General features: G+C 36.6%; 1 protein-coding gene and 2 long non-coding RNA genes across 7 annotated transcripts in view; 1 reads left to right on the top strand and 2 right to left on the bottom strand.

Moving 5' to 3' along the window:
• Window positions 1-27,739, top strand: part of LOC310717408 — a 216,760-nt gene that overhangs the window by 129,371 nt on the left and 59,650 nt on the right. The window lies entirely within an intron of this gene.
• Window positions 1,470-26,476, bottom strand: LOC310717391 (polymeric immunoglobulin receptor-like). 5 transcript variants are annotated; one of them, XM_083525332.1, is made up of 9 exons: window positions 26,380-26,476; window positions 25,843-26,157; window positions 18,965-19,273; window positions 5,709-5,748; window positions 5,441-5,535; window positions 4,983-5,023; window positions 3,471-3,542; window positions 3,243-3,305; window positions 1,470-1,813 (listed from the first exon to the last, which is right to left on the bottom strand). In XM_083525332.1, the coding sequence occupies exons 1-8, from the start codon at window positions 26,450-26,452 to the stop codon at window positions 3,252-3,254; spliced, it is 999 nt and encodes a 332-aa protein (XP_083381458.1). In that variant the 5' UTR covers window positions 26,453-26,476; the 3' UTR covers window positions 1,470-1,813; window positions 3,243-3,251. The 5 variants fall into 5 exon arrangements, with proteins under 5 accessions (XP_083381458.1, XP_083381460.1, XP_083381462.1 ...); XM_083525334.1 differs by lacking the exon at window positions 18,965-19,273 and adding an exon at window positions 25,457-25,765; XM_083525336.1 differs by having other exon boundaries at window positions 25,843-26,265; window positions 26,380-26,461.
• On the bottom strand, window positions 22,824-24,636 carry LOC310717409. Its single transcript, XR_014530826.1, has 2 exons — window positions 23,980-24,636; window positions 22,824-23,379 (listed from the first exon to the last, which is right to left on the bottom strand). It is a non-coding gene; the product is annotated as an uncharacterized lncRNA (long non-coding RNA).

A 27,739-nucleotide genomic window follows, 5' to 3' on the forward strand; every position in this document is an offset into this window, starting at 1 on the left:
TCTGTCAGCAACAGTCTGCATGGAAGGTATGATTTTTTTCTGAAGCTACAAAAGATCAGATTTACACTAAAGGGATCAATGAAAAAGTTTTGCATACAATTAAAACCAATTTTTGAACTACAAATCAGTTCATTGTTCTGTGGTTTAAATCTTTTTCCTCCATCTGCTTTCGTGTCCTCGTCTGTTCGCTGTCGCTTCTATTGTTTTATCTATGATGAATCGCAGGTTTGTTGTATTCCATTATCTCTACTGATGTTCTAATAGGTAATTACACATGTCCTGAGTAAGTGTGACATGACTGTTACATATATTTTTTAAAATGTATGTGGGTATTTATGTATGTATGTTGTTTCATCCGAAGCAAATTCTAGAAAATACAATTGTAAATCATTTAAACTAAAAACATTGTTTATTGTTCGATGTCACATTTTTTTGTTTTTACATATATACCTTAGAAAAAAAAAAATATCACGTATTCCTACCAACATTTTTTGGTACAAGGCTTTTGGTTCGGTACGCATGTGCACTGGATTTAATCCTTTTTATAACAGAACGTATTTTGTTTTTGTCAAAGTGCATTGCATTAATTTGATTTATTCTGTTACATTTTTTTTTTTATAATATAAAATATTATTTGATATATTATTTAACAAAGCAGGTTGTAAAATGGAAACTGTTTAAATGTTGATCACAACATTATTTTTTAATTATTCTTAATTTATTTTAATTTATTTTTAATTATAATATAATGCGTTAATAAAAAATTGCAAGCACTTATGTTTTGCATCCCCCTGACTGTACTAAAATTAGGGAACGTACCATTACACCCTTTATATACAGTACAGACCAAAAGTTTGGACACACCTGCTCATTCAAAGAGTTTTCTTTATTTTCATGACTATGAAAATTGTAGAGTCACACTGAAGGCATCAAAACTATGAATTAACACATGTGGAATTATATACATAACAAAAAAGTGTGAAACAACTGAAAATATGTCATATTGTAGGTTCTTCAAAGTAGCCACCTTTTGCTTAGATTACTGCTTTGCACACTCTTGGCATTCTCTTGATGCCTACTTTGAAGAACCTACAATATGACATATTTTCAGTTCACTTTTTTGTTATGTATATAATTCCACATGTGTTAATTCATAGTTTTGATGCCTTCAGTGTGACTCTACAATTTTCATAGTCATGAAAATAAAGAAAACTCTTTGAATGAGCAGGTGTGTCCAAACTTTTGGTCTGTACTGTATATATATATATATATATATATATATATATATATATATATATATATATATATATATATATATATATATATATAAACTTTTGGTCTGTACTGTATATATATATATAAACTTTTGGTCTGTACTGTATATATATATATAAACTTTTGGTCTGTACTGTATATATATATATATATATATATATATATATATATATATATATATATATATATATATATATATATATATATATATATATATAAAATGTTTGGGATGAGGGAAAAGCAGTACATACTGAAGCTTGTGGTTCGTCAACATGTATTCATACACACACTTCTGCAAAGTGTCATAATGTCCTGTCTACTACAAAATCAACTTCCTCCAGCACGGAGACCTGCGGTTTTTTTGACGCAAATCTATTTTTTGATTGTGAAAGAAAGGACAAATCTCCACATGGCTTCATGTTATCTTAGAGTGAATGACTCCAGATTCTGAATAGAGAAATATGAAATAAGGTGTGTAGTACCACCACTGCTTGCAGAGTCTTTCCAGTGCAGATTTGTTTTGTTTTTTTCCAGTAGCCTGAGGGGGAAAATTACAAATAAATTAGATTATAAAACATTAGATCAATTCCAAAATTCCTAGTTTATTTATAATAGTTTATTTTTTTTTTTTATTTTAAGTACTTTTAAAAATGTTTTCCTTTTATTAATACTAAAGCCATAATTAATACTGAGAACAATGATGAAAAGCACCACAGCACTGCTTGTCAGAAATTCTCCGCTTTGCACCAAGTGCTATTATTAATGAATTTCCATTTTCCAGTATCTGTTGTCATAACCACGTGTTCTGTATGTGTTTGTTTTCATTCACGTAATGTCTCCATCCGTCACTCTGTCCTCGTGTGTTCACATGCTTTCTCCTTCACAGCTGTCTTAATCAATTTATTTTTCGACTATATATGACAATGTATAGTCATGAGTGAGTGAATAACACTGAGTAAATTATCTCTTCATTGTGGCACCTGTTAGTGGTTGGGGTATATTGGGAGTGTGTTAGGATTTAACAGGTTTGATGAGGGCCAAATTGTGATTACTAGACAACTGGGTCAGAGCATCTCCAATACTGCAGCTCTTGTGCAGTGGTCAGTATCTAACAAAAGTGGTCCAATGAAGGAACAGTAGTGAACCGGTGACAGGGTCATGAGCAGCCAAGGTTTATTGATGCACATGGGGAGCAAAGGCTAGCACGTGTGGTCCGATCCGACAGACGAGCAACTGTAGCTCAAATTGCTCAAGTTAATGCTGTTAATGCTCGATGGGTCAGAACTGTTTTGTCAGCAAAATGTGCCTAATCCTTGCCTGTTCCATGTCTATATTTATATCTGCAACTTTTTATTGTTTGCTTGATGATTAAACAAATATTCTTAACCCTGCTCTTAACCCAGCTGCTGAATTCACTATTCTGATTGGTCAGAAGGGGTAGATTAATATTAATATCAATGAGCTCCTGCTAATATGTTAGCATTTCCATGGCAACACATGTAGATATGTACGGTGAATTCTGCACACAAAAGCATGTGCATTTGTTGTTCTGGAAACGTTTTCTGTGAGATGTTTATTTTGGAAGGAGTCTTTAGTACCGGTTGCTTTGTACCTCCCAGAGATTTTTCTTTACCCTAGGAATATCTTCATGTCAACTTTTTCTGTAATTTGACAAGCGAGTCTTTTTTAGGTTCAAGGCAGAGATAGAAGAGAGGCTGTGAGAGAATGACTACTGTATTTAAAGTGGTTATAACACAGGATGGAAAGAACTAGCATGTTTCTCCAATGTATGAGGTGCAGTTGGCAAATGATTGTGGTATAGGAGAACAAAACACTACAGGATATGCTGTTATAAAAGATTCATTAATTTTATATGATTTTTTCTATAATATTACACTTGAGTGTGGCAGTATGTCCCTCTTGATGTGAATAGCCATGTAAATGGGTAAAGTTATTATTTTACTCACCTCTTATTTCTACTGTGTTACTGAGCTGTAGATGACTGGGTCGTCACAGGAAACTGGAGAGACCTGAAAAAAAAGAAAAGTAATACATTTAATTCATATATACATGTATATGTCTGGCCTTTAATTTAGTTTAAATTTACTGCATCTGGTTTCTTGCTCAACAGTTTTACTGACACCTGAGTCACACCATTTTTTGTGCCTCAGCCTTTATTTAGTTTTGATTCTTACTTCTCCTCCTGTTGGATGGTGAGAGAGTCTGACTGCTGTGTAAGTCACTTCTGGCTCAGAAGCTGATGAATCCTGCACATGAATACACATTTACTGTAACTCTTTATAATTAGGACCACTAAAATACTTTACAGTAAATACTGTTTAGTAAAACATACAGCATACATTATATAGACAAAAGTTTGCAGACAACTGACTGAAATATTTGGAGTGTGTTTGTGGAGATTTGTGCTCACAGCCACAAGTGTGTTAGTAAAATGAGTTACTGATGTGGAGGCCTGGGGTGCAGTCAGCGTTCCAATTCATCCCAAAGGTGTTCACTAGGGTTGAGGTCAGAGCTCTATAGCAGGTCACTCAAGATATTTTACTACAACCAATATAAACCATATCTTAATGGAGCTGGCTTGTGTACAGGGGTGTTGTCAAGATGAAACATGGTCCTATTGAAGTGAAGGGAAAATGCATTGTACCACATCCAAAGACATGCCATACTATTTTGTGGTAGCAGTTTGAGAAAGAACCACACAATGTTGGAAAAGTCAGGTGTCCCAATACTTTTGTCCATATATTATACACATAGATACATACACAAATATATACAAACATACTTTAATGCAAATACATTATTATTACAGTAGAAAGAAGTAGATCTGCATAGGTCTCATTGAGAAACCAGAGGCAAAGAAATGGCAAAGGAAACAAAAACTGCCTGAGAGGAACCAAACCAAAATGTGTGTGTGTGTGTGTGTGTGTGTGTGTGTGTGTGTGTGTGTGTGTGTGTGTGTGTGTGTGTGTGTGTGTGTGTGTGTGTGTGTGTGTGTGTGTGTGTGCAGCAAAGAAATGTGTGACTCACATTGTGGAACATAGTATTTTCTTTTTTAGATCACTAATGCAATTGCACTAAAGACCAATAATGTGATGTTAAAAGTAGTGTATATCTGAATTAATGCTTTTTTAAATTATAAATGCACTAAGCATACAAGGAATTAATAATTAAGAGTTAAGGGCAAATATTAATATTATTGAGTCATAGATCATATCATATCATATACCTGTATATTATCTGTGACTTGGAGCATTATTTACATTATTAATGGTGCAGAATTTTTGTACAGAATGTTGGCTAACTCAAACTTAATCAATTCTAAGAAATTAGGAAATTTTTACACATTTGTTAATTTGTAATTTAACAAATTGTACTTAAAAAGCAGCAGTAAAAAGATTGGACAACTAACCAAAAATGTAACATTTTGACATGAGTATATTTATGATATACGATATTTATATTGTTCTCTACGTCTCTATATTTACTCTACATTTGAAGACACAAACATAAACACAACCCAATTTACATAATCAGAAATAGATCAGAATTTTGTGATTAATAAAGAATCTTTGTTTTCTTTATACACATTTTGTGGGGAAACTTGCTGATGGTGGTTCTGAGGTTTTAAACAAAGAAACTCAAACCTGGTTTGATGACTATGTGGCTTACTACTGTAAAACACTTACCAGACTTTTGGCACATCCTTTGTCTGTGACTAATATTCCAGCTGCAAAAGAGAAAGAAAAAGTGTTAAAGCTTCTGTTGACTTGGTATAAATGGTCTTTTAGGAAACTATAGTGCTTGGTTCTATGAAAGTTTCATTATGTATATATTTTGTGTGTATATATATATATATATATATATATATATATACACACAAAATATATACATAGTGAAACTTTCATAGAACCAAGCACTATAGTTAAGAAGTCAAAGTATGTATTGTTTCAGTGATAAATACAGACAGTAAGTTCAGATCAAATGAGTAAAGGTAAGACTCTGTAAATATAATCAATACATACCACAGTTATTATGGTTTAACCATTACATAGAAAGAAACAAGAAAAAGAAATGGTAGGCTCTATTTCATCAGATACATATTTATATACACATTTTTGAGAATGCATGTACAAAGGTTACAGACTTCGTTTCTTTTGAAGCCTCCAGACGATTGCGCCAACCACCATGAGAACAAATAAAATCCCGGAGCTGGTGCAAAGTGCCAGTATTGTGTAATCACTGTGTCAAAAAAGGGCATGGCATCAAATGGTTGTCATAAAATGTAGAAATGTCAAAATGTGTGACTGGGTGATGACAAATTTTTACTTTTTGTACTTTTTGTTCAAGATGTCCAATTTTCTATGCAGTAAAACTTTGTACCTATTTGGTTTTAAGGTTAAAAAAACAAATACCTTGGTGATCCATTATCTTGTAATCTATGTGGAGGCAGTCCTGATAACACAAATTCAGATGTGAAACATGTTAGTGAGGATAAAAAAAGAAAGGAAAGAATGATTTATTGATATTTCCCATAATTAAATTATCTTTTTTTTTTTTTTTTTTTACAATAAGGACAATGTTAAAATGCTGTATTTTCTGGTAATTTATTTGTGCAAAAGTCATGTCAAATTGCTTTCTAAAGGAAATTTTAGGTTTATGAAAAATAAGCAGAAATATCATGAAATGTTTATGGATTCAATTGCATTTCAAACTAATAAACACTTAGTTAACTACTGGTTAAGTATTTAAACTGACAAAAAAATTTAAAATCATCGTACCTGACCAAACTGATCAAGCTTGGCCAACTAAAATTAGATAGTTTTAGTTTGTGTGTTCAAACACCTTTTAAAACAAGTTAAACTGATCAGCTAGAACTTGTTTGACTAGCTAGAAATCAAACTGTACTTGTACAAAACTTCTCTAAAAATCACCATATCATACCAGATAGAATCAGCCTGTTAAATATCTAAACCCCCACTAAAACCTTCAAACCTGACCAGTTAGAACCTGTTAATCATGTAGAATCACCTGAACAATCAGGCTGGTCAAATTGACCAGTCCACCCAGTCTGACCAGGATAAAACCAGATGATAAGTGCCCCAAACAGATGAAAACAAAACACAAAAACAAACCAGGCTTACTTCAATTGGCAAGGATGGTGACAAGCTAAAACGTCTCTAGTCCCCAATTCCCTGAGGGAAGGAGACTCCTAGGAAGACGCGATAGCGTCAATAATCCACCTCAGCAGGTGGATTATTGACGCTATCGCGTCTTCCTAGGAGTCTCTTGTTAGCAGGGAGGCCTTTTCTTGGAGGGCTGTAGCAGACCAGCAGTTGTTCCAACTTCCTCCAGGGACTCGTCCTGTGGACGTAAGTGTCCAGTGCTCACACTGGACACAGCCGATTCAGCTTTTCCTGGTCTGGGGCCTTAAATGGAAGAAAATAGAATTCCTAGCTCCTAACAGGTCGTGGGATGAGGGGGGCGTCTAGCAGCACAGCCCAATCCCTGTCAGAGATTTCTGACAGGGTGAGCCATACACGCCTCTCAGCAGAGGCTAGGGCGGCCATGAACCGGCCAAAGTCCTTAGTGGTCTCTTTAGTGGCTCTGAGAGCCAGGTCCACCGCATGCCAGAGCTCTTGCAACTGGCGGCCCAGGATGTGTCCCGCATCCAGCTCTTGCAACATGTCGACTTGGTATGCCTGCATTACTGCCATGGCATGCAGGCAACCAGCGGCCTAATCTGCCAAGGCATAAGCCTTCCCCACCAGCACCAACGTAGTACGCAGGGGCTTAAGGGAGGAAGCGACGCCCGGGGAGAGATAGATAGCTAGTGTCTGCAAATAAACATGAATCGTTTCCTTCCATTGTTTCATAAAATCAAATGTAATACCTGGAGCTTCAGCACCAACACTGATATGCACAGGAACCTGCAGATTTCCTGCACTGCACCAATACCAGCCAGCATCACGCTTCTTTAGTCCACTCATCTCCACAGTGAAGGAACGTTTCCCATCATCACTGATGACCACTGCTGAATTCTGGGATGTTTTAGTTTTCCCCACTGAGTTGCAGCTCATACCATGGAATCTGCACCACTGCTTGTTTTCATTCTGATATGCAGAGCTGTAGAAACACTCTACTGTGATGCTGCCTCCTTCCTCACCTCTCACTCTGCTCTCCCTCACAGACAGATCAGGATCTAAATAAAGAGGCAGCAAATAAATGGTATAAGGGACTCTATTACAAATATTTCATATTTCTTTAAAGTTACTTACTCTGACTAACTTTCAGGTATAAATATACACGATCATCCATGGTCCCTGGTCCACCAATTTCTGCAGCACACCAATACGATCCAGAATCAAAGACAGGGTTCAGTTCCACAGTGAACATATTATGTGCTGGATGGTCGATCACTGATGTACTTCCATTTGTGTTTGCATAGGCTACTATGCTGCAGGTAGACCAATGGTACCCTTTGCACCAGAATTTAGGTTTTGCTTTGTATTGCTGGTCATAAAGACATGGAATAGTCACAGATCCTCCATAGTTGACTGCTACATTTGTGAGTGACATCATACTCTCTACATCTGTAACAAGCCACATTAAAAAAACAGCATTAGTTTATTAAGACACTGATTCGAGAAGAACAAGGTGATCAGGAAAATCAGGAATCACTATGACACTGAGACAAATTTAGTTTAGAAAAATGAAAATATTTTACAGCCATTGAATCATAAAAATAATTATTCAACAGGAGTTTATTTAAAAAGTAAAAGGATACACACATTATACATAAATATGAGAGTTTTAATCTTACCTAAAACACAGAGAAAAATCCCAAAGAGAGCTACAACCTGCAGTGAGTAAAGGCTCATGTTTTTCTCAGAGACCAAGATGACAAATGCTCTTCCTTCTTCTCTGTGGTTATTTTGTATAAGTTCAGTTCCGCTTTTCCCTTTTTTTTGTCTCTTACTCTCACAAGCTCTAAACCAAATAATTGAGAAAGTGCTGACATGCATGTGACATTTCCATGTTCATTTATTAGCATAATGAATGAATACAGATATACATTCACACGAATAAAAAATGAATATTTAAACACATACATACATACATACATACATACATACATACATACATACATACATACATATGTAACCAGGTTAAAAAGACAACGTGTATTCATGTTATTTAGGCTTTGTGTTAAGTGTGTGACACACAGTGTGTACTAATGCACTTTTCCATGCACTGCTAAAAGGTTTCGCTGGCCCTTTAAGAAACGGAACTATAATGCAAAAGGGTTGTTTCCTTCCGGTAAACAGAGCGCAACATCTAGTTGGTGCACGTGTATTTAGCCATAAAGCACAAAGAATGACTGATTTCTTTTGGGATATCTCGTTTGGTGTGGAAAAGAAGCGTAAGTGATTAAATATAATCAGTATAAGACTTTCTTAAATAGTTTTGTGTATAATTTTATGTGGACCAGAGATATTAAGATCTGGTTACTCTGTTTAATCCAGAGGGGAGAAAGTACTTCGTTAGCCTCGTGCGTTTTTGGGTGAGCGGGAAGCATCAGAGTAAGTTTTGTAACTTTTTTTTTTATTCCACAAAATGGGTTAATTTGCCATGTACATGCATGTTTATTGAAATAAGTTCTGTATTTTGTTTCTTTAACATGTGTAGAGCAAGAACGAGTCTGTAATATCCTGTAATAAGTCTGTTTGGGACATTGTAATTGATTCCATTCTCTCTATAAACTCATTGAGTCATAAGTTATTTACTGTGATGTAATAATCCAGGTTTAAGTGTAAGAGCACGTGTTGTGCTGTGTAATGATATTTGCACTGTGTTAGCTGTATTATGCATTAATCACACACAACAATGTAACGTTATAAAGGATCGTATTTTCATGTATTTCATGTTACTTAAGCAGCCTTATTCAGTCTTCTGTGCAGATGTTATATTCATGTGTCTGTTTGTTTCCTAACATCAGGGGCTGCTACCGTTGTCTATGTTCATGGGTTGTTTATATTATGTCTATATTAGTTGGGTGAACAAAGTTTTGTTCCTTACTGTTGTGACTTGGAACGATTATATGAGCACTGTGATAAGAGAAGCGGACTTTTTGTTTGTTAACCAGGTATTCACTAGTCTTACCCTTCCAACTCCATCTTCCCCAAAGTTTGCATCATTAACGCTGCACTGCTTAACGTGCAGTCTGAAAATAAAAGATCACCGTTAAAATATATTATCTGTGTCCGGTGTCATTACTTATTCATCTCCCGGGCTACACACACACACACACATACACACATACATACATACATACAAACAATATCTACGAAAGTATTGGGAGACCTGACTTTTCCAGCCAAATGTGATTCTTCTACAGACTGTTCCACAAACAAAGTTGGAGGCCCACAATTGTACAGTATAGGATGTTTTTGGATGTGGTAGCATTAAACTTTTCCATTATTCGGACTAGGAGACCAAAACCTGTTCCAGCATAATAATAATGGTTGTACATTAGTTTCTATAAAGCTCTGACCTCAACCCTAATGAACATCTAAAATATGATCATATAACCCCAATCTTATCGTCCCTACATTGGCATCCTGTTAAGTTTCAAATAGACTACAAACTACTGCTACTCACTTATAAAGCACTAAATGGTTTGGCTCCCATGTATCTCTCGAGTCATTTAACACGCTACAATCCGTCACGCTCCCTGAGATCACAAAACTCTGGGCTTCTAGTAGTTCCTAGAATAGCAAAGTCCACTAAAGGCGGTAGAGCATTTTCACATTTAGCTCCTAAACTCTGGAATAGTCTTCCTGACAGTGTTCGGGGTTCAGATACACTCTCCCAGTTTAAGTGCAGATTAAAAACATATATTTTCAGCAAAGCCTACACATAACATACGTCTTACATTATAACCTTGTGCTCCAGAACATCTGATCCCATGCACATTATCAACTTGTGCTGTTAATATCATGAACAGCAACTACGCTAGTTCCTCTCCACTGCTTCTCTTTCTCTCCCCATCCCGAGGCATCCTGAGGTTTGGCCAGCTTCAGTCACGTCCCACCTCATGATGATTATGGACTTTAAAGAAGTAGATGCCGAACTCGCAAACATCCTGAAACATCTAGAGACGTACCAGTGCCATTTGGATCCCACTACATGTGTGGAGTTTTGACATTGGACCTCCTGGAGTGTTTAAAGGCTCTGGCATGGAGAAGCTGATGCTGGATCTGTGATGATCACAAATGTTGAGCTCAGTAGCTCCTACTTTTATACCAAAGACTGTAGATAGGACATTTACTTATAATCTTATACTCCAGTACTCAAATCAAATCAAATTTTATTCATCACATACACATACATACAGGGTACGACATGTAGTGAAATGTTTTGTACGATGGTCCGGCTTGAGGGAATAGGATGGGGGAAGAAAAGGAGGCAGATAAATAACTATAAGGTATAAGAAAGGCTATTAAAATAAAATAAAATATAATAAAATAAATAAAATAAAATAAAAGAATATAAGGTATAAAGATATATATATATATATATATATATATATATATATAACAGGATAATGTATGAGCAAATATACATATAAACAGTAAACAGTGTGTAGTGAAAGATGTAAACAAAATAGAAATGTAAACAATATGTAAACAATAGGCAATTGTGGTGGGTTGTCCATAAAGTGTCCGTGTGCGATATGGTGTGGTGTAAAGGTCCGTAAAGTGTCCATGTGCAATATGGTGCAATATGGTCCATGTGGTATGAATAAAATAAAAAGTCCAGAGTTTAAAGTGTCGTGGTGCGAACGGTGAGATATGTTTTAAAGTGACGTGGTGCGAAGGTGAATATATGTACAGAGAAGTGTGATGATGATGGTGGAGAGAGTGGGCCAGTTCTAGATCCTGGGTGTTTCCTGGTTTAAACACCGGATGGCCTGCGGGAAGAAGCTCCTCCTCATTCTCTCTGTGTTCGCTTTCAGGGAGCGGAAGAGTTTTCCTGTACGCAACAGAGAAAAGAGTCCATTGTTGGGATGGCTGAGGTCCTTCATAATCTTCCTGGCTCTGGTCCTGCACCGCGTGCTATAGATGTCCTGCAGGTTAGGAAACTCAGTGTGGATGGTACGTTCAGCTGAACGCACCACCCTCTGGAGGGCTCGTCTGTCCTGCATGGTGCTGTTCCCGAACCAGGAAGTGATGCTTCCCGTCAGGACGCTCTCAATGGTGCAAGTGTAGAAAGTCTTAAGCACCTGAGAGGGTAGTTTAAAGTCCCTTAAGCGTCTCAGATGGTACAGACGCTGCCGGGCCTTCTTCACCAGGGTGTTGGTGTGACAGGACCAAGACAGATCCTGTGTGATGTTAACACCAAGGTACCGGAAACTGTCCACTCTCTCCACTGGGGTCCCGCTGATGTTTATAGGTTGGTATGACCGCTCCCGCTTTGTGCTGAAGTCCACGATCAACTCCTTAGTCTTGCTGACGTTCAGGAGAAGGTTGTTCTCCTGGCACCATCTCTCCAGATTTTTAACCTCCTGTAGGTAGGCCGTCTCGTCGTTGTTGGAGATCAGACCCACCACAACAGTGTCGTCAGCAAACTTGATGATGGTGGTGGAGTTGGATGTGGCCACACAGTCATGTGTGTACATTGAGTAAAGCAGGGGGCTCAGAACACAACCCTGGGGGGCGCCAGTGCTGAGGGTGAGGGTGGATGAGGTGTGTTTTCCCACCCGTACGGCTTGTGGTCTGTCTGTCAGGAAGTTAGAGATCCATTGACACAGCGGCTGGCTGAGTCCCAGGACCTCCAACTTAGAGGTGAGTGTGGAGGGAATTATGGTGTTAAACTCTGAACTGTAGTCCACGAACAACATCTTTGCATAATTCCCATTTCTTTGGTCCAGGTGGCTCATCGTGGTGTGGAGAAGATGAGCAATGGCGTCCTCAGTAGAGCGGTTCTGACGGTACGCAAACTGTAGTGGGTCCAGTGTGTCTGGTAGTGATGCAGTGATGAAGTCTCTTACCAGTCTCTCGAAGCACTTCATCACTACTGAGGTCAAGGCTACAGGGCGGTAGTCGTTAAGTATACTCCAGTACTCATGTTAGTTCTCACTCTCCAGTGTTCTGTATTGTTGAAAGATTTATGATCACACTCTTGATGTCACCTAAATGAGGATGGTTCCCCTTTTGAGTCTGGTTCCTCTCAAGGTTTCTTCCTCATAACATCTAAGGGAGTTTTTTTTCTTGCCACAGTCGCCACGGCTGCTCATCAGGGACAAATACACACCATTCACCTTGACTGTTGATTTCTGTAAAGCTGCTTTGAGACAATGTCTGTTGTGAAAATCGCTATAGAAATAAACTTGACTTGACTTGACTTGACATGTTAATCACATACTTCTTATTGCCTTCTACTGTGCTTATCGCTGTGCTTATCGTGAGCTAACAGCCTACATTTGTGGTGTGTGAGAGCCAGGAAATGATACACCAGATGGTTGAAAAAAGCTGCACAATGACAGGAAATCGGTTGATGGGCTGAGAAAGTATATTAACATTAGACCAAATGGATTAAAACTAAAGTAACGAGCCTGGTTTTAAAATGTAAGAATTAGAAAGTACAGATATTTGTGTAAAAAAAATGTAATGAGTAAAAGTTAAAAGTTGTCCTAAAAATGAATAGTGAAGTAAAGTACTGATACCAGAAAAATGTACTTAAGTACAGTAACGAAGTATTTGTGCTTCATTACTTCCCACCAATGCCTACATCAGTACCTGACTTTACCAACACCCTTGTGCCAGAATTCACAGAAAGCACAAATCTCCACACTTCAAAATCTAGTGGACCATCTATTACAGCAAATGGGACGTTACCAATTCTTGTGGTTCTTTATTACATTCACAGAGCTAAAACATCAGTGTTTTAGCCTTTTTTGAGATTTGACTTTGTTACAGAAGTCCAGATGTAGATTTGCATAGGTCTCATTAAGAAGCCAGGGGCAGCAGTGGCAAGGAAAGAAAAACTGTCTGGGAAACTTACTTTAAAAGGAACTAAACACAAAAGGCACTTATTCCCTTTTAGATGAGCAGGATGGTGACATTACAAAGCTGTTACTGTTCCACTTTACAATTTCAGACTTATCAGAATAGATCATTCAACACTGCGGTGTAATTCAGTCGATTCCTAAATTTATCACAATCCCATAATAAAGATCCTGATGCTTTCTATTTCCTGAGATGTGAAACTGCAGATGATTTAAATAAGGACAATGTAAACCATTTGAGTTTCATCCCTCTATCTGAAATTCGGTGTGTAACAACATATCATGAAAATATATAATGATATGCAATATGGCCAGCAAGGCCGTCTCTGCTGCCCTAAACTTTATCAGGATCACTGACTTATGCTTTAATATAATTTTGTACATGAATATACATGAACCGATTTCAGCCGCCACATCACGTATTGCCATAAGTCCTACACAATGAGCACTGCAGGCTTTTTTACCATATGTTCTATGTTGCCTGAAGCTTTTGCTGTAACCAATCAGACTGAGAATTGGTCACTCCGAGACCCTCTTCACAGGTGTTTAATCACGTCGGCATTCTCATGTCCTTTGATTGGATGGTCAGAAAGTGCACCAGTCAGAACTATCAAACAATATACAGTTCTTATTTATGGATTTAATAGCTGTTTTTTTTTTCATTCACAACAGCTATAAGAGAAGAAAGGGATTTGGTTTAGGTACATTTACAAGGACATTTTCAAGATGGACTTTTCAAGAAAAGCTGAACATTGTAATTAAAGGTCAGCTGAAAAAGTTTAAAACTGTTAAGCTTTTTCATCATTTACACTGGATTTTTTCATATTTGCACAAAAACATGTAATTTGCTTTCATTTCAAATCCCCAGGAAAAAAAGTGTATCCATAGAAAAACTGCACACAATTGCACAGAAAACCTGGGGTTATTTTATAAGGTTAATATTGATGCTTTTGCTAGAGATGAAAGTGAAAGAAAACTTGTTGAATTGTTTTTATTGGGTTTCTTGCTTTAGTATTCACATTCATTCTTACTGTATTCTTTTCTGTCTGTGATGCAGCGCTCTATTATACCGTGTTTCTCTATAATATTAATGGTTTCTACAGCGGTGGTGTCATAATGATGGTATTGAGAGGTGGATTGACACGGCCCACCACTGCATTTTATTTATTATGCATGTAATGCATTTGCACTTATGTCACATTCTGTGTAACACATTAGATTTAAAATAGATAGAGTGCATGCTGGTCACATGATCCCATTCTTTGAAAAAGAGTCTGTGCCTTAAGCAGAAATCATCTGCCCTTATGAAGCCGCCAATATCATTGGATTACATTAATATATGCAGTATATGATTAATAGTTAAACAACTACATTATTAATGGTCAATATATACAGGTATATAAATATAATATAAATTGTACAAAAAAAAAAAAAAAAAAAGTTTAGTTTTTTTAGGGGGATATTTACACAATATTTTTGGTCTTATTTTTACTTTATAATAAATCCAAATGAATCATGGACGAAGTGGATATTTACACCCCATGACCTGGAATAAATAAGTTGTACTTTTGAATTTAAAATATACCAGATATTAACAGATTCTTGTTGGATATTTTTTTCCACTTTTGGTCCACTAGAGGGCACCATTACTCTTTTATTTTTCTTTCATTTCGCCCGTTGTGGTCTGTCTCACTTCCTGTACTTGTGCAGACCTGTTTTTTCCCCTAATTATTTAAGTTTGTATTTTACCTGCTTAGTTGGTGATGTAGGATGGACAAAATAAATCTTTCTCTTCCACTCCTTCTTCTTCTTCTTCTTCTTCTTCCGCCACAGCGGATCATCCGTCTCCACACACACCCCTGTCCTCTACATCTGCCTCTGTCACACCAACTACCTGCATGTCTTCCTTCACCACATCCATAAACCTCCTCCTTGGTCTTCCTCTTTTCCTCCTTCCTGGTGGCTCCATCCTCAGCATTCTCCTACTGATATACCGCATGTCCCTCCTCTCCACATGTCCAAACCGTCTCAATCTCGCTTTCCTCACCTTGTCTCCAAAACGTCGTACATGCTCTGTCCCGCTAATAAACTCATTTTTAATCCTGTCCATCGTCGTCACTCCCAACGAGATCCTTAAAATATTCAGCTCTGCTTCCGCCAGCTCCACCTCCTGTCTTTTAGTCAATGCCACTGTCTCTAATCCATACAACATCTCAGGTCTCACCACAGTCCTATAAACTTTCCCTTTCACTCTCACAGATACTCTTCTATCACAAATTACTCCTGCTATCACTCTTCTCCACCCACTCCAACCTGCCTGCACTCTTTTCTTCACTTCTCTAACACACTCTCCATTACTTTGCACTGTTGACCCCAGGTACCTGAACTCCTCCACGTTCTCCACCTCTTCTCCCTGCAACCGCATCCCTCCACTGCCCTCCCTCTAATTCACACACATGTACTCTGTCTTACTCCTACTGACTTTCATTCCCCTTCTCTCCAGCACATACCTCCAGCTCTCCAGGCTCTTCTCAACCTGCTCACTACTCTCACCACAAATCACAATATCATCCGCAAACATCATAGTCCAGGGAGACTCCTGTCTGAACTCATCTGTCAACCTGTCCATCACCACTGCAAACAGTAAAGGGCTCAGAGCCGATCCTTGATGCAGTCCAACTTTCACCCTGAACCAGTCTTTTGTTCCTACTGCACACTTCACTGCTGTCACACTTTCCTCATACATGTCCTGCACCACCCTCACATACTTCTCTGACACACCAGACTTCCTCATACAATACCCTAACTTCTCTCTCCACCCTGTCGTACGGATTCTCTAAATCCACACAATGCAACTCCTTCTGACCTTCTCTATACAAAATATAAAAAATCTCTTTATAAAAATATCTCTATAAATCTCTATATCTCGAAAAAAATATCTCTATAAAATAAAAAATAAGAAAAATTATGGAAGAATGTGGAACAGAAACTCCAGAGTCATCCTGTGTACTGTATTTTGCTTTTAGTATGTGGGAAAGTCTTTCAATCTATTTATAGATAGATTGCAAGGGGAGAAAAAAAAAGAAAGCTTTTTCATTAAATTTTTATTTTTAATTATTTCGAGAGTAGGGGATTTCCCAGGCCACCACTTATATTTAACAAAATAATTGTTTAATTACTGATCTATTTTCCATTCTACTAATCTACAGTAGTTTTGTAGCTTCTGCAGTGTGTTACAGTACGTTGTATATTTTAGTAATTGGAGAACTATGAGAGTCATTGTAAAAGAAACTGTATTGAGATAGCTTTAACTGTTACAATAGCGATTCCTTCACTGTATAATTAGCAAACACATCCGAAATAGTAGCATTCACAAAAATAATCAAGTCAAGCAAAAAAAACTCTAAGGTGTGTAATTCAGTTTTATAAACTGCTGATCTATAAAATTATTTTGTTTTGATTTTCTTTTCCACAGCCACGGATCTCTGTGAAAAAGAAAAAACACATTATAAAAGATGACAAAAGCATGAAAGTATATGGTACTTCAGAAAAACATATATTCTGGGTACTTTATGTTTATAACAGTTCTGCAAAAGTGCACCCTGATGTGTTTTATTCTTATCTTGTTCTTATTGTTAAAGAAAGTTGTTTACACACAAATCCTGTAATTCACTCACACCTTAAAATCTCTCATAGATATTTGGTAGAAAAGTTGTAGGTGCAGAAACATGTAGGAGACTAACACAAGCTTTAATATAATAAATTTTTAATAGTATAACAACACAACAATATACACACGTAACGTCAGTATATGTTCATTCATGATTTAGAGAAAGAATGCTAATTTGCTATATGATAGACAATCACCGCTAACTGAGAATGTAAATGATGTGATAGATAGATAGATAGATAGATAGATAGATAGATAGATAGATAGATAGATAGATAGATAGATAGATAGATAGATAGATAGATAGATAGATAGATAGATAACTTTATTGACATTGGGATACTAGCTCGATCTGATATTTACGAAATAGCACACTTCACTATTTTCAGAATTTTTTTTTGAAGTTCAATTCTACCAAGATCATCCTTCAGTTGTGTGCAATGCAGAACTGCTCTAAATTTCTGAAACATAAACAAGTCAGGAATCAATCACTGTGCATATGACATTAGTATGTGCTTAGACTTGCATTCACTTCACATTTTTTCTTAAGGGGACACACACACGCACACACGCACACACACACACACACACACACACACACACACACACACACACACACACACACACACACACACACACACACACACACTACATTCTCTAGACTCAAGAGGAGAGGGAACTGTTTTCAGTGCTCAGTTCAAAAGCTTGCATTTCTGATGGTATGGGGAAAAATGCTTATAGATCTTTAAAGGGCAGCTCTGAAAAGGCTCCATCAATGCTGAACAGTGTATACAGTTTTTAGATGAACGTTTCCATCCAGATTTTCCACTTTATTTTCAGGAAAAGCTTTGAATATTTCAGCAAGACAATACTAAACCGCAAAATCATGTCTATGAAATTAAAAAGATGACAAAGAAGACCCAGCACTGTATCAGACACGAATTGGACAATATTCCTCCTCAAAAATTCCAGCACCTGGTCTTCTCAGTCCGAGGACATATACACACTGTTGTTAAAAGGTGAAGGAATGCTACACAGTGGTAAACATGGCCCTGTACCCATTTTTTTTTTTTAGAAGTGCCATCAAATCCAAAACTACCTCATTTTTTCTTTAAAATTTGACATTTCCATAATTTCAACATTTGCTATAATTTTTATGTTCTATTGTGGATAAAATATGAATTTATAAAATGTGCAAATAATTGCATTCTGTTTTAAATTACATTTCACATCGTGTCTTTCAGACTATTTTAAAATCGGAGGTGGATTTACTGATTATCCTTCTATATACAGTGGAACAATCAATACAATCAATGTTATTTGTTGGTCTTTTGTGTATTATACCAATAGCCACAATTATGAGTGGCAATATGATTTTTTACTAAATTTCTCTTTCCTGTGTATATGAAACTGATTGATTTTATATATATATTTAAGCAATCCCTTGACCCATGAGGAAGATTTTACTAGCATAAAATTATCTTGTGTAATAGCCACATGTTCACTTTTGATGAAATACCACAGAATTTGTTTTGCACACTAAGCAGATGTTTATCCAGAAAAAAGTGTGTGTTTGTACTCACATGGTTTTAGAACTGCCAGACCCTACAGTCTTGAATAATGCTGTAGGTGAACAATCAGAAAAATGTACTCAATATCATCTAACATTAATCTCTAAAAGCATGAAACACACTAATGTTTCGTGTCTTTCGATCTTTTCTAGTTCCCGTACAGAGACTCTCGAACTTTCTCCAGTGTCTCATTGGTATACGCCTGAATTTATCAGTAATTGTATGCAGAATACGCATGATAACACTGTTTTTTTTTTCAGGTGTTTTATATTTCAATAATACATAAACGAATAAATGTTTTATATACAAACCATTTCTATCTGTACATTCTATCAATTATTTTTCAAATAAATGTAATACCTGGAGCTTCAGCACCAACACTGATATGCACAGGAACCTGCAGATCTCCTGCACTGCACCAGTACCAGCCAGCATCACTCTTTTTCAGTCCACTCATCTGCACGCTGAAGGAATGTTTACCATCATCGCTGATGACCACTGCTGACTTCTGGGATGTTTCAGTTCTCCCCACTGAGGTGCACCTCCGATCTTTGAATCTGCACCACTTCTTGTTTTCATTCTGATATGCAGAGCTGTAGAGACAATCTACTGTGATGCTGCCTCCTTCCTCACCTCTCACTCTGCTCTCCCTCACAGACAAACCTGGATCTGAAAAAAAGAGGCATCAAATGTAAATATAAGTGACTTTATTACAAATCTTTCATATTCCTTCAAGGTTTCTTACCTTTACTAACTGTCATGTACAAATAATCACGATCATCCATGATCCATGAATTACCAATTTCTGCAGAACACCAAAACCATCCAGAATTAAAGACAGGGTTCAGTTCCACAGTGAATATATTTTGGGCTTCATGATCGATCACTGATATCCTTCCATGTGTCTTTGCATAGGCTACTATGCTGCAAGTAGCCCAATAATACCCTTGGCACCAATATTTTAAGTTCGCTTTGTATTGTTGGTCATAAAAACATGGAATAGTCACAGATCCTCCATAGTTGACTGCTATATTTTTCAGTGTTCTCATACTCTCTACATCTGCAACAAGCCACATCAAAATACAGCATTAGCTTTAATCAGACACTGATTTATGAAGAAAAAAGATGAAAAAACTGGGACTAACTCAGGAAACTGAGACAAATATAGTCTAGAAATAGTATAAGATTTTAACAGCCTTTGCTTCATGAACGGAGAATAAACAAGAGTTTAGAAAATGAAGGATACACACAATATATAGGAATGTGAGAGTTTTAGTCTTACCTGATGCACAGAGGAACAATCCAAATAGAGTTACAAAACCACTTTGAGAAAAGTGCAGTGAGCAAAGGCTCATGTTTCTCTTAAAGACAGGTATAACAAATGCTCTTCCTTCTTCTTTGTGAAGTAACTTTGAATTAGTTTAGTTCTCCTTTTTTTTTTTGCACACTTCCATGAACCACATACGTATACAACCAAATTGTAAATAAATGCAATGATAATGCAATCCATATTCTATTCACAATAAAACAAAAATACAAATCAAATGTTTAAACTGAGAATATGTATTATTTTACAGAAAAAAATAAGGTTATTTCGAATTTGATGGCTGCAGCAGATCTCAATATAGTTGGGACAGGGTTATGTTTACCACTGTGTCGCATTAAGCCTTCTGTCCGTATACATCTGGGAACTGAGAAGTCACGTTGCTGAAGTTTTGGGAAAGGAATGTTGTCCCATATGTGTCTGATACAGGATTTTATCTGCCCGACAGTTCGGGGTTTCCTTTGTAGTATTTTTCGTTTCATGAGGCTCCAAATGTTTCCAAATGGTCTACTGCAGAAAGGCCAGTTCAGCACCCAGACTCGTTTACTGCAAAGTCATTCTATTGTAATAGTTGCAGTATGCAGTTAACATTGTCTTGCTCAAATATGCAAGGTATTACCTAAAATAGATGTTTTCTGGATGCATGCATATTTTCCATTTACCATTGATGCAGACCTTTCCAAATGTGCAAGCATTCCACAGGCACTATTGCACTCCCATACTATCAGAAATGTGGCTTTTTGAACTGAGCGCTGATAACAAGCCAGATAGTCCTTCTCCTCTTTAGTCTGGAGGATGTGGTGTCCATGGTTTCCAAACAGAAATTTATACTTTGATTCATCTGACGCCAGAACAGTTTTCCACTTTGTTGCATTACATTTTAAAAGAGCTCCGGCCCTTTGTCCCTTGTTAACAGAGATTTCTACAGATTCTATGAAATTTTTAGTTATATTATGTACTTTAAACGATGGGATATTTAACTGTTTTGCAACTTTATGTTGAAGAGCATTATTCTGAAATTGTTCCACAGTTTGTAGACACAGTCTTTCACAGATTAGTGAAGTGCCAATCATCTTACCGACCTTTGTCAATTAACCTCATTAGGATCATGCTAGTTTGTTTATATGGGGTGCTCAATGCCAATGCTGTAAATAAAAATTAGAAATAAAAAATAAGAAAAAAAAAAAAAATAAATAAATAATATATATATATATATATATATATATATATATATATATATATATATATATATATATATATATATATATATATATATATATATATATATATATATATATAATGTTATTATTATTATTATTATTATTATTATTATTATTGTTTACAACCTCTATTCAAAAGTTTTTTTTTTATATTTATAAGAATCGTACTATTGTATTATGAAGTCAGTATAGTGAATATAAATGAATCCTGACCGGAGTGGATCTTTACACCCCTCACCTAGAATAAATATACTGTAATTCTGCTAACTAAATATTACCAGATTCTCATAGGACAATTCCCCTTTTATACCACGAGAGGGCACTATCACTCAAATTTTGATCAGAAGGTCAATCTATTTCTAGACCGATTTATAACGCTACAGAAGTAGGGGTTTTCCGATGCCACCACTTATATTTAACAATGGCTTTCACTGGACCTTTATAACAATACATCTGTTTGCTAATTGATTAAAAAACATCTCATGTAGTTTTGTAGATTCTGTCATGTGTTATATTGTATATTTATGTAATTAGAAATGGTGAAAAAGGAATTATATTGAGTTAGCTTGTATAATAACAGTTATAATAATGGTTTATTCAGTGTATAAATAGCAAACACATCTGAAATTGAAGAAAACTAAAATCTTCAAGTCAAGCAAAAAACTTAAGCGAGTGTCCTTTGGTTTTTGTGCAATCAGTGTGTTTACTCATGTTGGTTTGCTGTATCTGTTAAGGCAACGAGTTTGAGGTCAAATACTTCCTCTTCTTGCTTTCAATGTTGTTTGTCACCACAATGCACAGAGATTTAGTGACTGACCAGCTAAACTAAAAAAAATCTGATTAACCGACACCAGGACCAATAGAACACTTGGCATTTGGCAACATTATTTGTGACTGTGAATTTGCAGTGTAAAATCAATTTCATTGTTTATTTCTCTAAATTGGTTATATAGTCTTTTTGGGTATGAAGCAACAGTTTTGCACACCAGGATTAGGCGAAATCCTCTCAGGATGGGTCAGGTTGGATGGGGACTGTAGGTGGACGGCCATTTTAAAGTCTCTTCAGAGATGTTCAATAGGATTCAAGTCCTTTGGCTGGGCCACTCTGGGAAATTCACAGAGTTGTTTGTAAACCACTCCTATGTTGTTTGCTGTGTGTTTAGGGTTGTTGTCTTGTAGGAAGTTAAACCTTCGGGGCCAGACTGATGTTGTGAGCACTTTAGAACAGGTGAGGATAAATCCATACTTTGCTCTATTCAGCATTTCCTCAACCCTGACCAGCTGCCAAGCCACTGCTGCAGAAAAACACCCTCTTAGCATGATTGAGTCCAAACAGTTTAATCTTGGTTTTATCGGACCAGAGAATCTTGTTCCACACAGTCCGAGATTTTTCAGGGTTTCATGGCTTTTGCACTGAAGAGGGGCTTTTGTTTCGCCATAAAACCCAGACTGGTGGAGGGGTGCATTAATGGATGTCCTTCTGGAACTTTGTTCCATCTCCACACCTGATCGCTGGAGCTCAGTCAGAGTGACCACTGGGTTCTTGATCACCTTTCTTTCTAAAGCCCATTTCCCCCTCAATTGCTCAGTTTGTCCAAGCAAGCAGGTCTTGGAAGAGTCCTGGTTGTGGCACAGTTCTTACATTTGTGCTCTTGGAGAAGTTCAGTGCAGCAGCTTTTTCTTTGTATCCTTCCGCAGATCTGTGCAACAATCCTGTCTCTGAGCTTTGCAGGCAGTTCCTTTGACCTCATGGCTCATTGCTTGCTCTGATATACATTGCCAGCTGTGAGGTCTTTTCAAATCATGTCAATGTCAATAAACATTTTCACAGGTGGACAACAATCATGGTGCAGATTACGAGAAAAAGGAGGCACCTGAAATTCGAACGTTGTGGTGAAAAGCCTGAATTCTTATGTACATGTGATATTCCAGATAGATAGATAGATAGATAGATAGATAGATAGATAGATAGATAGATAGATAGATAGATAGATAGATAGATAGATAGATAGATAGATAGATAGATAGATAGATAGATAGATAGATAGATAGATAGATAGATAGATGGAGGACATTGGGATACTAAACTCTAACTAATATGTAAGAACACACGACATTGTGCTTTTTAAAGGAAAATAATTGAACAAGTTGGAAGTGCCAGCTTCTTAAGTTCTCAGAACCACCAAGATCACATCCTTCAGTTGTGTGCAATGCAGAACTGCACTAAATTTCTGAAACAGAAACACAGCAGAGATCAATTACAGTGAATATTCCTTTAGCATTTGGTCAGACTTTTATACACTTCATGATACTGTGCAGTTTCTCTATCAGAAAGGGTTCCATGGAAACCTTTTAAAGGACGATAAGAACCTTAATTGTGCAGTTTACTCTTTATGATGGCTGCAACATCTTAAAAAGGTTGGAACAGGTCAACGAATGGCTAGAAAACTAATCGTTATTAAAAATAAACAGCTGGAGAACATTTTCCAACTAATGAGGTTAGTTAGAATTGCGGTTGCGTTTACTGACACTCCTTCCACGAGCGGAACAAGCGATTGTTAATCGCAAATAAAATAATTCCCAAGTTGTTTGTTGGACTTGTGTGTTATTATTCCATTGGGCCCAATTATGAATAACAATATGATTTTGGTACTTAACATCTTTTTCCTGTACATATAATGGAGTTCATATGTATGTACACAATTCCTTGAAGTTTTTATTTGCATCTTGTGTAATAGCCACATGTTCACTTCTGATTAAATAGCACAGTGTTTGGTTTGCACACTAAAATTTTTTTTTTTCTTCAAGAAAATGTGTGTAATTGTACTCACGTGGTTTTATTACTGCAAGACAAGTCAGATATTGCTGTAGGTAAAAAATCATTAAAATCAGAAACATATATTGGGTATAATCGAACATTATTCCTTCTACAGTACATGTTGTTCGGCAAACTCCTGAATTCCTCAGTAATTGTATGCAGAATAAGCATATAATTACTGTTGGTGTGGGTGTGTGTGTGTGTGTGTGTGTGTGTGTGTGTGTGTGTGTATATATATATATATACAGCAGGAGTGATTTGTAATAAAAGGGTATCTGCAAGAGTGAAAGGAAAAATGTATAGGACTGTGGTGAGACCTGCGACGTTGTATGGTTTAGAGACAGTGGCATTGAGTAAAGGACAGGAGATGCAGCTGGAGGTAGCAGAGCTAAAGATGTTGAGGTTTTCATTGGGAGTGATGATGATGGACAGGATTAGAAATTAGTTTATTAGAGGGACAGCACATGTAGGACATTTTGGAGACAAGGTGAGGGAGGCGAGATTGAGATGGTTTGGACATGTGCAGAGGAGGGACATGGGGTATGCAGGTAGAAGATGGCTGAGGATGGAGCCATCAGGAAGGAGACAAAAAAGAGGAAGACCAAGGAGGAGGTTAATGGATGTGGTGAGGGAAGACATGCAGGTAGATGGTTTGAAAGTGGCAGATGTAGAGGACAGGGGGGTGTGAAGACGGATGATCTAGGGTTTTACATATATATATATATATATATACAGTATATATTGAGATATCTTCTTCTTCTTCTTTCAGCTTCTCCCATTAGGGGTCGCCACAGCGGATCATTCGTCTCCATACCCCACACCAACCAAACGCAATCCTTTTTAATTGCGGAACATAGTTCAAGTCTGAGTTTTCCCAGGAACGTATTAAATGGCAAACCGCATGTTTGATTAGACTGTTTTTATTATTATTATTATTATTAAAAATATTACAACATTGCCAGAGGCATAAAAAAGAAACTAGAATTAGCGCAGTGTCACTGTGTTTACTCACTCCAAACCGGACATACGATTTGTAGTTCGCCGAAATACATACGATTTGTAGTGCATTGTGAAACTCATATTTTGTGTTGTTAATGGTTGCCACGGGTGCAAAATAGTTGCCACTTGCGTTTTTATGACTAGTCTAGTGCTTTTCGTTTTATGTCCAGCTTCGAATATTTCTCTTAAAAGGAGAAAATCCTGACAATTCCACATATCGAGGGAGATATAATTTTATATATATATATATATATATATATATATATATATATATATATATATATATATATATATATATATATAAAAAATCTAACCGTAACTCCATGATTCTTCAGTTTAAAGACATCATAAGTGTAATTACTGTAATTACTGAGGCAGATGTAGAAGACAGAGTAGCATGGAGGCAGATGATCTGCTGTGGCGACCCCTAATGGGAAGAAGACTGTAAATAAAAATAAATTATGTCTATCTATTTCTTTATAATGTAATACCTGGAGCTTCAGCACCAACACTGATATGCACAGGAACCTGCAGATCTCCTGCACTGCACCAGTACCAGCCAGCATCACGCTTCTTCAGTCCACTCATCTTCACAGTGAAGGAACTTTTCCCATCATCACTGATGACCAATGCTGAATTCTGGGATGTTTTAGTTTTCCCCACTGAGTTGCAGCTCATATCATTAAATCTGCACCACTGCTTCTTTTGATTCTGATATGCAGAGCTGTAGAAACACTCTACTGTGATGCTGCCTCCTTCCTCACCTCTCACTCTGCTCTCCCTCAGAGACAAACCAGGACCTGAATATAAGAGGCAGCAAATAAATGGTATAAGGGACTCTATTACAAATATTTCATATTTCTTTAAAGTTACTTACTCTGACTAACTTTCAGGTATAAATATACACGATCATCCATGGTCCCTGGTCCACCAATTTCTGCAGCACACCAATACTTTCCGGAATCAAAGACAGGGTTCAGTTCCACAGTGAACATATTATGAGCTGGATGGTCGATCACTGATATACTTCCATATGTGTTTGCATAGGCTACTATCGTGCAAGAAAACCAATGTTTTCCTTTGCACCAGAATTTAGGGTTTGCTTTGTATTGCTGGTCATAAAGACATGGAATTGTCACAGATCCTCCGTAGTTGACTGCTACATTTGTCAGTGTTCTCATACTCTCTACATCTGCAACAAGCCACATTAGGAAACAGAATAAGCTTTACTCAGACACTGATTCATGATCAGATGATCAGGATTATCAGGAATCACTGTGGCCACTGAGACAAATGTAGTCTATAAAAAATAAAATATTTTAACAGCCATTACATAATGAAAATAGTCAGCAAGAGTTTATTAAGAAATGAAGGATACACACGTTATACAAGAATGTGAGAGTTTTAGTCTTACCTGATACACAGAGGAACAACCCAAAAAGAGTTACAAAACCACTTTGAGTAACATGCAGTGAGTAAAGGCTCATGTTTCTCTTAGAGACCAGTATGACAAATGCTCTTCCTTCTTTATATGTGAAGTAACTTTGTATTAGTTCAGTTCCTTTTTTTTTTTTTTCTTGACACTTCCATGAATCGTGTAATTATATTTTTTGCATCTTGGCATTTCGTTACACATCTTCAGTAACTGCATAGACAAGGATGGAACACATTTTTTGGCTCTTATCTAAACAGCAGTGGCAAGAGGAAAGTGCTGACATGCATGTGGAATTTTCTTAGTCTTTTATTAGCATAATGAATACATATAGACATATGCACACAAATAAACAACAGAGAAATAAATATATATATATATATAAATGAAAAAAAAATTTCGGACACCTGACTTCCAGCCATATATAGATCTTCCACAAACTGTCACCACAATGTTGGAATTACGCAATTGTATAGGACGTCTTTAAATAAAGTCAAATTACATTTTTCTTTACTTCAACTAGAAGACCCAGACCTTTTCCAGCATGCAATAATGTGCACAGCTCCATGAAAATATGCCAAAAATCTTCACAAATATGGTCCAAAATCTAGTGGAGCATCTTCTCAGAAGAGTGCAGGTTATTCATCTAAATGAACCATTAACATAGAAAAGGATGTTCAAAAATCACATTCAAATGTAATGATCAGATGTCTGCAAACTTTTGTCTATATATTGTTCAAACAAAAACAAGATAAAAAGTTAAAAAGTCAGTATCATGTTTTCCTATTTGACTATAATACAGAAGTTTTTTTTAGGATGTGAAACTGCAGATAAATAAAAATAGCTGCCAGAAGTTTAAAAGTTCAGTTAGATGTGTAACAATATATCAAGACGCAAAAATATAATTATGTGACTCACATTTAACTAATTATGCATTGAATGCAATTTTACTGACATCCCATTCTGTGTAATCCATTAAAGTTAAAATAGATGTACAAACCCATTAAAGTTTTAATAGAGTGCACACTGGTCACATGATTACGTTTTTTTCATGAAGAGCCTGTGCCTTATGCAGGAATCATCTGCACTTCTGAAGCAGCCAGTAACATTGGGCATGTATATTGAGAAGCTTTGGATCACCAGTCATATTCCACTGTAATTGAGAGAAGGCCATGGAGACCTTGGACTTTATTACTGCCTGTTTAATAAGTTTCATTAAAATGACAATTTAGATTCTATAACTCAGAGAATTTGTGAAAAAATAATAAATTAAGTAAATAAATACAAAAAATTATATATCTATATATTAGATATGGTGGACATATTTTTTTTATTTGTTTAG

Source organism: Silurus aristotelis, assembly GCF_946808225.1.
Source record: "Silurus aristotelis genome assembly, chromosome: 22".
Lineage (NCBI taxonomy): Eukaryota > Metazoa > Chordata > Actinopteri > Siluriformes > Siluridae > Silurus > Silurus aristotelis.